The sequence below is a fragment of the Podarcis muralis genome, chromosome 2, assembly GCF_964188315.1.
Source record: "Podarcis muralis chromosome 2, rPodMur119.hap1.1, whole genome shotgun sequence".
Taxonomy (NCBI): domain Eukaryota; kingdom Metazoa; phylum Chordata; class Lepidosauria; order Squamata; family Lacertidae; genus Podarcis; species Podarcis muralis.
In genome coordinates this window covers 2,933,067-2,947,379 of record NC_135656.1, presented here as the reverse complement: position 1 = coordinate 2,947,379, position 14,313 = coordinate 2,933,067, and the positions used below count along the sequence as shown (strand labels likewise).

Here is a 14,313-nt window from a genome sequence, read left to right as displayed (position 1 = left end):
GCATTTCAACCAAGAAGATGAGAATGGGTGGCAGAGGTCAGGGGCTGAAATGGGAGAGGTCAGCCAGTGGACAGGGGTCAGGAAGAGGTCCTTTCCTGACCTCCCATGCAGGCTGACCTTCGGCCGCAGCTGAGGAGTCTCTTGAGAGGCAGAAGAGATACTGCCTCTGCACAAGTCCTGCCTGTTGTAGCAGTTCTGCTTGTCAGAGTGGAGCCAGAGTGTGAGCACGTCGCAGGCATGCAAGAAGCATCAAGGATACACTGGGCCATAGTTTTGCAGTACAGTATCTGCTTAGCATGCAGAAGGTCCCAGGATGGATCCCCAGCAACTCCAGTCAGCACTGGGAATGCCCCACACCTGAAAGTGTGGAGAGCCACTGCCAGTCAGAGTAAACAGTATTGAGCTAGATGGGACAGTACAAGGAAGCTTCCTACATTTCTTTGATAGAATTGGAGCAGCAGCCTAGACCATTTTCATTCCATTACGGCAGCCTTTCCTGGAAATGGACACTGATTAACGTCCCTGCTTTGATGGCAACATCTAAAACTATAAGCCTTCTCCTTATTTCCTTTCCTTTCCAGCAATGTGTTGAAGAAGCACAGTCAGTGAGAACTGTTTCATCCAAGCTGCTGTACCTCTTCCAAAATGTCCATGAAACTTTCAATAACACCCACCCACACTTAGTAAAGGTGATCTGCACAGGACTTAAAAACCTTACTGTAATTGTCACTACCCTTCCTGGTCTCTGAACACATCAACCAGGGACCCTGCGTTCCTCAAACTCAACTGGAGAGAGAGAGAGAGAGAGAGAGAGAGAGAGAGAGAGAGAGAGGGCTCAAAGCTGCCTCTGGCCTGGTGCCGTCTGGGGTCCTGCCAGCTGAGCAAGGGAGGGAGAGGCACACCCCTGGCTGATGAGCAAAGAGGAAAGCTGGCTCTAGACTAAACCAGGAGCAGACAGAAAGCCATCAAAGCTCTCTTCTCTCCACCCCCTGCCAACTCTGAAGGGTTCTCCCCCTTGAATCAGAGGGAAGGAGTCACTCAACCACATTAGCCAGACTTTCTGCAGTGGGGCTGGATGCCACCAACACCAATGTGACAGTCACTTCTCCTCTCTGTTACTTTAAACTGCCCTGCAAAAGACCCCTCTGCTTCAGCCACTGCTCTTTACTGCACCTTTGGTACCACTGGATTTCCCTAGTCCCATCCCATCAGCTCTTGGGCAGCCCCCCAAATCTACTCCAAACAACCCCATCCGTGTCTTGCTCTTTTTAAGATGGAGTATAGTATCTCAGAAACAAGTCTCATCAATGTTGTGCACAGTGCTTTGCAATTAATTTATTTCATAAATACACTGCTTGATTGCAAAGAAAACCCCCTCAAAACATTTTACAAAAGGTAAAACAGTAAAATCAAGGAAAATGTACAGCCACACTTTAAAACATACAAAAGTTAAAATACTACAACAAATTAAAATTGCCAAAACTTCCTAAGCATCTGGGTAGGCTTGTCCAAGCAGGAATGTTTTTAGCAGGTGCCAAAAAGAGGACACTGAAGGAGCTTGCTTGGTCTCAATAGGCAGGGAGCTCCAAAATGCAGGCACTGCCACAGTAAAGAATTGAGTTCTTACAAATGTGGAACGGGGATTATGTGGCACCTGTCATAGTGCCAGTTCCACCGATGGAAGTGGTCAAATGGGTCCATGTAAGGCAAGGCGATCCCGTAGGTAAAGTGGTCCCAAGTTGTTAAGGGCTTTTGACAATACAGTGGTGCCTCACAAGACGAAATTAATTCGTTCCGCAAGTTTTTTCTTCTTGCGAGTTTTTCGTCTTGCAAAGCACGGTTTCCCATAGGAATGCATTGAAAATCAATCAATGCGTTCCTATGGAAACCGACTTCAGACCAGGTCCGGGGACAGTCTGTCCCCCGAACTCTTCTGAAGGCTGGGGGGGGGGGACAAGGGCTTTTCTTCCCACCCCCAGCATTTAAAAAAACCCCGGGACAGCGGAGGACTTCTCCGCTGTCCAGGGCGATCTTAAAATGCTGGCGGGCGGCAGCGAAACCTCCGCTGCCACCCGCCAGCATTTTAAAAAACCCCAGGACAGCGGAGGACTTCTCCGCTGTCCGGGGCGATTTAAAAGCCCCCAGGAAGGCAGGCGGGGGGGAGCAAAAACCCCGCCGGCCTTCAGAAGAGGTCCAGGACCTTCAAAAGCCGTCCGGGATAGCGGAGAAACGAAGGCTGGCGGCGGGAGGAGGTCTCTCCGCCCCGCCGCCAGCCTTCGGAGGAGGTCCGAGGACAGTGGGGAAGACGCGCTGCGCTTCCCCGCTGTCCCGGAGATTTCCCTATGGGCTTTCGTCTTGCGAAGGAAGCCCATAGGGAAATTCGTTTTGCGAAGCGCCTCCAAAACGGAAAACCCTTTCGTCTAGCGGGTTTTCCGTCTTGCGAGGCGTTCGTCTTGCGGGGCACCACTGTAACTTAACCGTAATTGTGCAGGACAAAGGTCTCTTCTGGAAACCCTTTTTATTGCACATTCATGATGCTTTGTGTCCACAGTGCTATACTGGGTTGACCACATGGACCTGCTTTCAATACTGTGCTTGCAAAGGTTTCAGGACACATTTAATTTCCAATCTGTGCACCCTACTGCTGAATTCCTGTAACTTTTCATATCACAAATGGTCTGGGTTTTAAGTTGATGCACTGTAGCCCCTCTGGGTGGCAATAATCAGCATTCAAAATTAGCTGAGCGGTAGCTGCATTTTGCGGCTGGCTGGCACCTAGCATCTCCACCTGCCTGGGCAGGTGATTCAAGGGGTCTGCAGGGTAGTGCAGCAGCAAAAGACACAACTTTTGCTACTGCGCTACCCCGCAAGACAGCTGATTCACCCGTAGCGCAGCAGCAAAAGACAAGTCTTTGTTTTTTGCTGCTGCCGCACTGCCACTCAAATCAGCTGTTTTGGGGGGTAGCGCAGTAGTGAAAGATAAATCTTTTGCTGCTGCGCTACCCTGCAGACCCCCTGAATCATCCAGCAGCAAAAAATAAAAATACTGCTATCTGTCTTTAAAAAAGAAATCCCTGCCCCACACAAATGGTAACTAAACATTCTGTTTTAGCACCCGCAATCCAGGTCCCAGGAGCCATATGGCTCCTAGCTTTTGTATCCCAGTTTCTAACCCTGGCCAGTGTTTGATATTAGCCAAGCATTTGGCACCTGGCTTTTGGCCACTTGCGACCAAGTGAAGATGGCTGGGTGCCAGGATGGCACCTGACATCTCCACTATCTGGGGATCTTTGGATCTGCACTGTTTTCACACACTAATTCCCCATCCTGTAGAACTCTATCAGTTATATTTTATCTGCACAATTGGAATGAATTTCTGGAACCAAAATGCTTTTTCTGTGCAGCCTGATCAGGAGCAGTCGCCTTTAAGAGGAAGAGGTCGGCAACAACCTCCCCCTGCAAACAAGTCACACTGCAATCAACTGAACGTAGCCAGCCAAGCTCAGGACCCCCTAACCTCTCGCATTATCAATACAAATAAATAAATAAATACATAAACAAAGGACCTACCAATGTGATGCTGACACAACCGCCCTACACTAATAATACGCAATAGAACAAAAGAACAATACCCCACGTCTCCTTCCCCCAAATGCAAGATGTCTATGGCAAAAGTGTCAATCACTAAATGTGAACCAACTCTGAAAAAACTACAAATCGAAAGTGGAGACCACTGATGTACCTTCTCTTTTCTGTTTGTTTTGTAACACACAAAAACTTTTAATAAAAACTAGGAAAAGAACAATATATATGTGTGGACGGCCCCTGGATCAAGTGACTTTTCTTCTTTAAGTTCTCAAAGCTCTTAAATGAGCTCAAGGTTGTCATCTGAACAAGCCAGATGTTTACTGATCAATCACCATCAGTCCACCCTTTGAAAAATATGACTTTAGAGCCCTCTTGCCCCAAAATGGAAACTAGATGTTCTGTTTTGGTGAACATAACCTTGGTCTAAGGTGCCATTGGGTGCCTAGCTTATATATCTGAGTTTCTAACGCTGCACCCACCATAAAGTAGCTCAGGATTGTCTACATCGATTCTCAGCAGCTCTGCGGGGTTTCAGACCAGGAGTCTTTTCAGGCTCTACCTGGAGGTGCCAGAGATCAAACCTAGAACTGAATATTCAAATGCAAAAGACAGCAGCTCCTGTACCTTCAGCTGTTGCCCAGAAGAGGGAATTTCAAAAGTTGGAGCTTCCCGGGCAAACTAAAGCCTCTGAAATTCCTCCTTCCACAAAAATGCAGGAGCCCTGTTCACTTTTATGTCTTGCCACCCTAACCTGGCACCTTCTGCTGGCAAAACAAGTGCTCTACTACTGAGCTACAGCCGTCCCTCTACCCCATGGGCCCAGAACCCACAGCCTTGTGGTTTTAACAGCAACATGCCCCTACCCTACCCACTGAACTACCAGACCCAGTGGAGCCTGAAGCTATACAGTGTATTTGTATACTCAGCAGCAGCTGCCTTGCTCTGGTTTTGGAAGCCGTTTCTTTGTAAAATTGCCATAGTTCCCCCACCCCCAGCTTAAATAAAAACTTAATACAACGTCTTTCAGTGGATCTGGTTGTACTTATTATTGGAATAGCTGCCACATTCAGACACATTTACTATCTGGATAGGCACAGAAGAGAAGAAGGAAGGAAAGGAAGCAATAAACTAGATTTGTGTGTCCATGCACATACATTTACATGCACGCGCACCAACTTCAACATGCACACATCCTCCTCCCAAAAGCAGAGACTTAACTTCCCCTGGGTGGGGGAAGATCTATTGTGTGTGTATTGCAATGTACACTCAGTGTTTTTCCGAGAGACAAAAGGAGGACAGTGATTTAGCAGGGACAGGAACCATAAAACAGGGACAGTTGGCGCTGAAGCACCAGGCTTGCTTAGCCTGCCAGGAAGTGAATGCTGCGTACAGAACCCACCCCTTGCACCAACCAACCCTTCCTGCAATAAAAAAGCTAATGCTGTCACTTTCCGCCCTGGAATCTCGGCAAGGAACTTTGTTTTGGCAATCCATAAAAAGGTCACATTTGCAAGAGCTGCAAAGAGTTTTGCACTTTTTCCTTTTTTTAAAAGCTATGGCTCAGTGGAAGAATATATGCTTACCATGTATAAGTCCCAGATCCAGACCCCTGCAGTTTAAGAGACCTCAGGGAGCGGAGCTGAGCAAACACCTCTGCTGGAGATATTGGGAGAGATGCTGCCAGTCAAGAGTAAATAACACTGAGCTAGACTCTGTATAAAGCAGCTTTTGATATGTATTTATGTTTGTTGTCTGTAGTTGATAAGAACCTATTTCCAATTGTCTCCAGAGTCTTGGAATGGCTTATCACATCTTGCCCTGAGTCTCTCGTTTCATTCAGACATTTCATCCTATGTTACAATGGTTGTGAACAAAGATCCACCAGTGTTTGCGGGGGGTGGGGGTGGGGGGAGCACAAGAAACATTTGGACTTTTTACTGGAAAAGTACCTTTTTCACGGAGCTGGGGGAGAATCATGGACTTGGTCCTCTTTTTTTCTATAGAGGACTTCTGTAGCAAGGGGACAACCTCTGTGAAGAGCATCATGTGTGTCTACACAGAAGATCTAGTACCATTGAGAAAATGGGTTGCCATTATGTAGCAATGCCTGACATTACTGCATTTCAAGGAAATCAAGCCATGTCATTCAGGACAGCCAATGAGACCCCACTCAAAGCATGGAATGATGCTATATCACCATAACACACGACATCAGGACATTACAAAGGACTCATCCATTTAGAACACACAAACTGAAAAACAAATATTTTGAAAGAAGCAGGGGTTGGGGGAGCAAACAAATTACTTTTTAGGGCTTGCCTCTAAGCTGTTAAGAAAGCCTCCATCTAAGAGGCTGCATTCGTTTCCCTACAACTGTACACAGCTGAGACCACGACACACATGTAGAGCAGGAGCTTGAGAAGAGTGATTTTGAGCCTCTGCAGGCTGCTGTTGGTGGGCTTTTTGCTGCATATTCTGCAACATCTTTTGGTGCAACAATACACATTATGGCTGTCAGGAAAAGTACTCCTGCACTAAAGCAACAAACACAGAACATCACCAACAGCAAAATTTCTAGTACATTTACATTAGTCCAGCAGAAACTTACAGGATCACGCACTGATTGAAAATGAAGCAGTTTCTCCACCTTGAAACAGTATTGAAGGAGGAATTGCCTAAAACCTCCCCAATAATCACCATGAGGAAAATAACATTTGGAGGGGCCTTTTGAGGGAACAATCCTCTGCTAATTCTGAACTGCCCCTGACCCAGACAGAATGAGCATAACTACATCTTTACTAATACCCTGAACCAGAGATATTAAACATCTCTGAGGGATCCTTGTGGGCCAACTGCCAACTCTTTAGGGTTCAATGCACGTCCCTCCTGTCTTCTGTCCAAATCTAGATCCTAGACCAAAATCTTTTGCCAAGAATTTCAAGCAACAGCCTGGACAAAGACATGCATGGAATGTTCTTTGTCCCTTTCACTTTACGTAATTAATTAGTGACTGCTACTCAGATGCCAAGCCAGCCATTGTGAACTTGTGCAGTACCTGGAAAGGTTGCCACTTCTTAGCAATGACTTAGCAGAGAAATCATCTTCTTGGTCCAATGTTAGAATCATAGAATCATAGAGTTGGAATAGACCATAAGGGCCGTCGAGTCCAACTCCCTGCCAAGCAGGAAACACCATCAGAGCATGTTGATCTGTTCAAACCTTGTGTCTTGTGCTCAGAATTATAAAATGCTATGAAAAGGGCTGCCTGACCAGGAGACCCCCCTGAGCTCTGCAATATGCAGCAGTTAGGACCATCTTGCTGGCTGGATTGTTTCTAGGGAGCCAACCATGGTGGTTTGTGGTCACTGCACACCTGCTCTAGCTGCTTAGGCAGACACTTCTTTGCTTTGATTTTCTGCAGCTTCAGGCCCCTCAAGTGAAGTATGGAAACAGAAGAGGGGAAGGGAAAGATCAGCAGAAAGGAGAGGGCTGTTGGGCATTGCAGTTGAATTTGCTGGTCCTTGCCTAAGAGCCCTGGAAGCAGTCAAGGAGCAAGGGCTGCCTGGAAGCTCAAACGTGTGGTGTCAGTGCAAGACCAAGTGCTTGCTCAGAGACACAGAACCTGCTGGAGTCAATTCCCATCAGCCCAAGCCAACATGCCCAATGGCAGGGGATCATGGGAGTTGTAGTCCAACAATAGTCTGGAGGGCACCAGGTTTTCCCAGGGACAGGGGTGTATAGGGTGTTAAGGTAGTGTTTCTGGTGGGGGACACATTGTACTCCTTCTGGGGTGGTCTGCCCACCTTTGGTCCCCACCCTGCACTCAGCTCCCCTGTGGCTCCTAGAAGCTGCCAGCAGGTGACAGCAGCCACACCCCAGGAATGGCTTCAACTGGCCGGCTAAACCAGGTGAGGGTAGCTGATGGTCTCAAACCCTCAGTGAGTTAGGAACTTGCCCTGCATGCAAAGACAGGCTCTGGTGGATTGAGCGGACCAATAGTGGGTCCAACAGTCAAGAAGGCAGTTATACATGTGCTGTAGAGGGAAGTGAGGGGCAGGTGGGGCTTGTCAGCCTGGGAATCTGGCCCACCAAGCAGAAAGAAATGCTGATCCTAAACCTCTGCTGCCTTGTGGGATATCTTCAGAATAAAAGGCTAGGTTTTCCAGATTGGAATCCCTAAGGTGATTGGATGGTTCCTTGCACACCTCCTTCCAGCAACTCCTGCAGCCCAGCTGGTGCCAATTGTACTGCTTTCCTTTGAACCACATCAGCAAGGCCGAAAGGGGGAACATCATCTGGGCAGGCCAGGACCTCCACACACACTGTCCAGGCTTGCACCCTGGGGGGGGGGGGGCACTTCAGTGCTGCTAACACAGCAGTTTAATTTCATCCCTGGAAGCTCCCTCCCTCCATTGTCTCTCAAGACAGATGATGCCAACAACTCCAGGGGCCTCAAAATAGCACCCATGCTCTCTCTGCCACGGCCTCATTTTATCTTCACAGGCCTGATCCTAAGCTACTGTCAGACTGTCCCCATTCCACACTTGACAGACAGATATTATTAACTCAGATCCCTATTCTATTCCAGAGCTGGGGAACTTGTGGCTGTTCAGATGCAGTCCCGGCCTGATCTAAGGTCGGTCACAACAGCACCACTATCACCATACAAATATATCTCGGGGTGGAAACCTTACGGCTCTTTGGATATTTTTGCAATCTAACTCCCATCAGCCCCATACAGCATGGCCAATCACCAGGGGTGGTGGGAGATGAAGTCTAACAACTTCTGGAGAATCACATGTTCCCTATCCCTGCTCTATTCCTTCTTGGTAACACCAGCATCCTTGTAGGAGGTGTGAGTGAGAGAACTCATTGCACTCTCTTCTTGACTACTGGCATGAAGAGAACCAAACAAGCATCCAGATGAAAGATAAAGCAAACTGGACCACGGAACTGTCATATCCACTCATTATCAAGAGTCGCTACAAACGTGACAAAAAAGAGAACCCCATGTGTGGGGTAAATAACATGCAACCAGCGCACACATTATGGCTGGTATATGTGCAATGTGCTACTGAAGGCTGTCCCACCCACCCCTGTAAGCAGCCTGTGGCTTTCCAGTCTGCATGCACATTGCAGCCTATGTGCAATCATCACACATAAAGCAGGGCTGCATCTTATTTCCTGCATGCAAATGCATCCAGTATATAGGAATGTTATCACATTTGAGCCAGCCACTGTGCTTGCTAAGCACAGATGAAAGATCCTCACTCCAAAGTCTGCTTTGGATCTCAAAACACCCTGCTAGTACTCCAAAGACAATCTTGTTTCCTGTGGAGAAGCCTAAACCAGGCCACAGTGGCGGAGAAAACACATCACACACAGCACCGTGCTTTGGCTTTCAGGCAGCCTTCCTAGAAAGTGGGAGCCTGAAGAATCAAGTTGCTGCACATGCCAGCCCATCCCTGCTGAGGCACGAAGGGCCAGGACTCCTGGGATCTATCTCTGTCTCCTGGGGAGAGGAGAGGGCCTGGCGGTTTCAGTGTCTGGCTCAGAGCCAGGGCTTGACACCAAGCAAGGCAGCCTGCCAGGTGCCCAGGACGACTGGGCTCTTTCTGAGCAGCGTAATGTTGGGAAGGATGCTGCATTTGCTTCTTGCAAGCTCGCAGAGGGCAGAGCCCAATGAGAACTTCTCCAGACAAGTGCAAGCACTACTGGGAACTGCCTGAAAAGGAACATCCACCAATTCATATCTGGAATCTGGCATGATGTCACATTAAGTTCCATTTCTGCCCCTCGGCTGTGGGTGGACATCTGACTGAAGGGCGCCTCATTTGCTTCTGCTTGTGTGACAGTGTTACTGGGATGGTATGGATTAAATGGGGGAAATGGGAGGGCATGGGGAGTTTCACCAATCTGGGAGGAGCTAATTTCCCTTACAACTCGTTGACAAAGAGAATGCAGATAGGCAAGTCCTGATTGGTGTCAGCACCTGGCATGCTGGGGCAGCTGCCAGGGCCCAAAAAACCTTGGCAGGGCCCAAAGTGATGCCTCCCTTACTTGTTGTTTTTCTGGACCAGCACACCCATCGGCTGGATCTAGTCACCAGGCCAATTTCCTGCAAGTCCCCAACCTAGCATCACTCTGGGTAACCAAGCTGCTACCTTCCAGATGTTGCTGGACTCCTCCTTCCATCAACAGCAACCAGTGTGGCCAATCATCAGCAATGAGAGGAGCTGCAGAGTCCAGCGACATCTGGAGGATAGTGTTGGCTGCGGAGCATTGTGGGAAATTAAAAGAGCGTCCACACCCAGGCTGCTCAGCACTGCTTGGCATGCTCAGAGCCCTTTCAAACCTGGAACCAGCCCTGGCTGCATGGAACCAGATGCCAGTAAGTGAGAGGCCCACCCCCACCACCTTGTGCGATGTAATGTAGTGGGTAGAGTGATGGGCTTACACTGGGGAAAACGTGGGCTTAATTTTTACAAATGCTCACTTGGTTATCTCGGGTGTGGTCCCCTTCTCTTAGGCAAACCTGCCCAACATCTGGAGGGCTACAGGTTCCCTATCCCTGACCTCAGAGGAAGGCCATTCTTTATACAATTTCCAGCACAAACTACACAGAATCGTGCAAGGGCCTCCTTTCCTCCAGTGACCTTCTGGCTCACTGCATTAGGTGGAACCTGGGCTTGCAAGCTTTATAGGGTGGGGACTTTGAGCCTGGGTTTCTTAGCTCTCTTAAAGCCAACACTCTCATCGCTGAACTACGCTGGTTCTTCTGAAGCATCAGGCGCCATTTGCCACATTATAAGGGTGTGTCCCAAGTACCGCTCATGGCAGATTAGTTACTGCTTTCTTTCTTTCTTTTAATGCTCAGAAACCATTCTTTCATCTACACAATCAGGGGATGTTGAAAGAAACTTGGAAGGGTGGAGTTTTTCCTTCCCAACTCTCCACTGGTGCACTTTTGTGAGCGAGGGGCAGCTCTCATCTCAGGGTATACAGCATATATTCCCTGTGTGTCAATTAGAAGAGAGTGCAAATCTAGGCATGTATACAAGTTCAGAGATTTTCAAGAAGATTGCATGCATGTTTACTTGGGAGGATGTCCCAGTGATTTAAATGGAACTTATTCCAAGCCACTGCACACTGTATTGCACCAGCATTTAAAGGTCCTTCTGGAAAGCTGGGCCAAAAGGAGATATTTGGGACTAAATCCACTACATAGCTAGTGGGCTCCTTTGGGTGGAAGGACAGTATATAAAATTTAAGAAATGATATATTTGAATGTGTACTGTTGGTGGCACTAGTTGAACACCTAAGTGAAGTTAGGTACCGTATTTTTCCATGTATAAGACGACCTTTTTTCTGAATTTTTTTGTGATAAATTGAGGGTCCTCTTAATACGGGTTAATATGCTAAGTAAGCAAGGGCTGGTGCTGCGGCAGTAGCAGGGAAATGTCAGAGAGGAGGCTGCTTAGCCGCTCTTCCCGGCTTAGAAAGAGTATTTGGTGAGTGCCACTATGCGGTGTATTACTGGGGGCTCATAGCGCCTATGGGTAAGCCGGCCCTGGTCCCACATAATCAATCACATGTCATGGCACACACACAACATTGGAATGGCAATGCCCACCAACGGGGGGGGGGCTGGCTCTTTCATTGAATTTTTTTGGGGGGAGGCTTGACACCTCTGTCTAATGGCACCACTGGAACATCCCACCCACTTGCCCAGCAGCAGCAGCTCAGTTGGGAGGTGGAAGAAATCTCGTACATGCACATGTGCCCCCACCTGTACTCCCCTTTGTGCCACATGACCCACCCCACCTCTGACTTGCGCAAGCCTTTCAGACTTCTGGTGTGTGCAGAAGCAGGAGGAGCTGCCCTACTCAGCTTGCCCCTCCTTGTCACAGACGGAGAGATATTCAGTCACAATGTTCCCACTGTCTCAAGCAGCATCCTTGCTTTTCCGATTACCATACCAGGATGCGGATGTGTCCTCGACACCCGACCCTCTAGATGCCTTGAACATCCTGGCCAGAGAGGAAGGAGATCTGAGCATGCTTTCTTCTGCTAGACGCCCTCCGCATGGGCAAGTCTGGCCGTCAAGTCCAGGGTGGATTAGCTGGATGCTCTGCTCATCATCCACCACATAAGCTGCTTTATACTGAATCAGAGCACTGGCCCATCCAGCTCAGTACTGTCTACCCTGACTGGCAGCAGCTCCCCTGGGGGTTTCAGAGAAGCAGTCTTTCCCAGCCCGACTGAGGATGCTAAAGAATGAACACCTGGGACCTGCTGCGTCCAAAGCAGATGCAAATAAGGCCCCTCTCTCAAATGTGGGAGAGGAGATCCAGAGCAGGATCTTCAGCATTTTGCCTTGCCAAATTCCTCCCCACCCACCTGCCCATTCCCCCAAACACCACAGGAAAAGCCTGAGTGGAGCAAGGAAAGTAAGTACAGTAACTTTGCTACTTCACTAAGCACACCTTTGTGTGTGTGTGTGTGTGTGTGTGTGTGTGTGAGAGAGAGAGAGAGAGAGAGAGAGAGAGAGAAGAGAAACAATCAGACTCCCACCCTCCTTCTCCGCTTTGTCCCAGGCTAGAGACCCACTTCCCTAGTCCTGGTCCCGACAAAAGGTCTGGTACCGACTGTGCGTCTCTCTCTCTCTCTCCACCCCCAACTCCAGCTCATTCAACCCCAAGCCGACCCCCTTCTTCTGTTCTCTCCCCCCCCCCCCAATCTCTGGAACAAGAGCGGCGGGACGGAGCTCCGATTACAGGAAATGCTTCGTTGGGAGCCTGTTGGGGGCGCACGGAGAGCGGCGAGGCGAGGGGGGCGCGCACGGAAAATCCTCCCGTCTCGCCTGCGGCGGGCTGGGCCAGCGCGCGTCTCTCCCGCGGAACAGCAGCAGCGGCGCCGTCGCCCAAGGGGAGTGCGCGGGGCGGAGATCCCGAGTAACGGGAGCGGGCTGGGAGGAAACGCACCAGGCGGGGCACGGTGGGTCTGCAACCACTTAGTGGGGCTGGGAAGAGGGAACGGGCGGCGGGCCAGCCGAGGGGAGGGGGGGCGTGATTTGTGGAGTCGTGCGGGGCGGGGGGGGGGAGTGGAGAGAGAGAATACACTTTCCGAAGCCAATTCAATCGGAGCCAATTCCATTTCGTTTCCCCTTCTAACTTGCTATCCAAGCGTTGCTAAATCTCCTGCACCTTGGATGGTGTGCGCGCACGTCCCTCGATCAAGTATCCCCCACCTCCACTCCCATTTCCACAGACAATCCGAGTCCCCGGATTAATGCGGGGGTGTATGTGAAGAGAGTGGAAGTTGTCCCACTATGCCCCTCCGCAAAAATATGCAGCCACCAAGTGTGTCCCCCGGCCCTCGCCTCGCCTTACCTCTGCGCGTCCGGGAGGTAAAAGTCCACCGAGAAGCCAAAGGAGCTGCCGGGGGGGCCGCGGAAAAGCGCCGGCGCCTCGGCGTCCAGGTTGAAGCCCCAAGCGCAGGGCACGCCGAAGAGGAAGAGCAGGGCCCGGGGCAACATAGCTGGGCCTGGGGGCGCGGGGTGGAGAGAAGGGGGTCTCGGTGGATGGGCTGAGAGGCCGGAGCAAAATCCCAGCCGGCGCTCCGGATGGTCGCTCGCCCGAGTCTTCTTTCTCCAACCCGCCCGGAACGTGAGTGCTCCGGAGGCTCGCCGCCTCCCCTCCCTCCCTCCCTTGCCCGAGAATGACTCACAAAAAGGAGGAGTCTCCCTCCCGCCCTCCCGCCCGCCCCCACCTCGACGGGACAGGGGGTGGGCAGGATGGATCTCATTAAACTGCCAGCGCTGCGAATTTTGGAGGGGAGCCAGGAACAGCTCTGATGAATATTTGGAAAAAGTTTTGAGTTCTAGATTTGGCTTTAAACTCCCACACACACCTAAACACACACACAACAACAACAACCACGCGCGCGCGCGCGCACACACACACACACACACAAAGCGAGTTCTCCCCCCCAAAAAATTAACTGCTCCGTTTTGCAAGCGGTGGTAAAGTTCTCCAGTTTTGCAAGAATTGATGATGTCACATTGGGGTTTTCCTTGCTTGAAGGAAATCGAGCACTCTGTGCCAATTTTTTTGGGTCGAAAGGGTTTGGTTGTGATTGGTTGCCCTGCGTTACCATGAAAACGCAGTTAAGAGTCAACCGAGTGAAACGAAATTTAATAAACCGAGTCAGGTTTTAACTTCCCGCCCCTCAAATAAAAATCTAGAGGGCTGTGTTTGAATTGGACAGGGTTTTTTTTTTGGGGGGGATGTTGATGGAGCAGAGGGATGCCCCCAAATCCTAAAGTGTTCGGATAACCAGGAGCTCGCATAGAGGAGAGTGCCATTTGCATGACGATGGGGTTCTAGACAATCTGATCACTGTATTAAACGCATGTGTCTAATAACCAGATTTGGACAACCCTGCCCACTCCCTGTGCACCAAGTTTCCCCTCCCAATGATACATTCGCTGACTTAAACGCATTTGAATGATCAGTCAGCCCCCAGTGGCTCTGTTCACAGGTCATCTCACTTCCTGTTACCCTCCAAGTGTTGTTGGATTCCAGGGGCAAGGCTGCATTCACACTGTGCTCAGCTTGAAAGAGCATGTGAAGCACACACCCCCCCCAAGAATTCTGGGCACTGTAGTTTATCCAGTACAGTGGTACCTCGGGTTAAGTACTTAATTCATTCCGGAGGTCCATT

At 49.8% G+C, this 14,313-nt stretch overlaps 1 protein-coding gene across 3 annotated transcripts in view; it reads right to left on the bottom strand.

Moving 5' to 3' along the window:
- The window catches only part of ITGA5 (integrin subunit alpha 5), a 68,524-nt gene extending 55,230 nt beyond the window's left edge, over window positions 1–13,294 (bottom strand). For 2 of the 3 annotated variants that reach the window (XM_077923747.1, XM_077923748.1), the window contains exon 1: window positions 12,981–13,293. In XM_077923747.1, coding sequence (XP_077779873.1) covers window positions 12,981–13,126 — 146 coding nt within the window. In that variant the 5' untranslated portion in view covers window positions 13,127–13,293. Of the gene's footprint in view, window positions 1–12,980 lie in introns of all 3 variants that reach the window. The other variant, XM_077923749.1, reaches the window with a different exon arrangement.
- Between the last annotated feature and the right edge of the window lie 1,019 nt (window positions 13,295–14,313).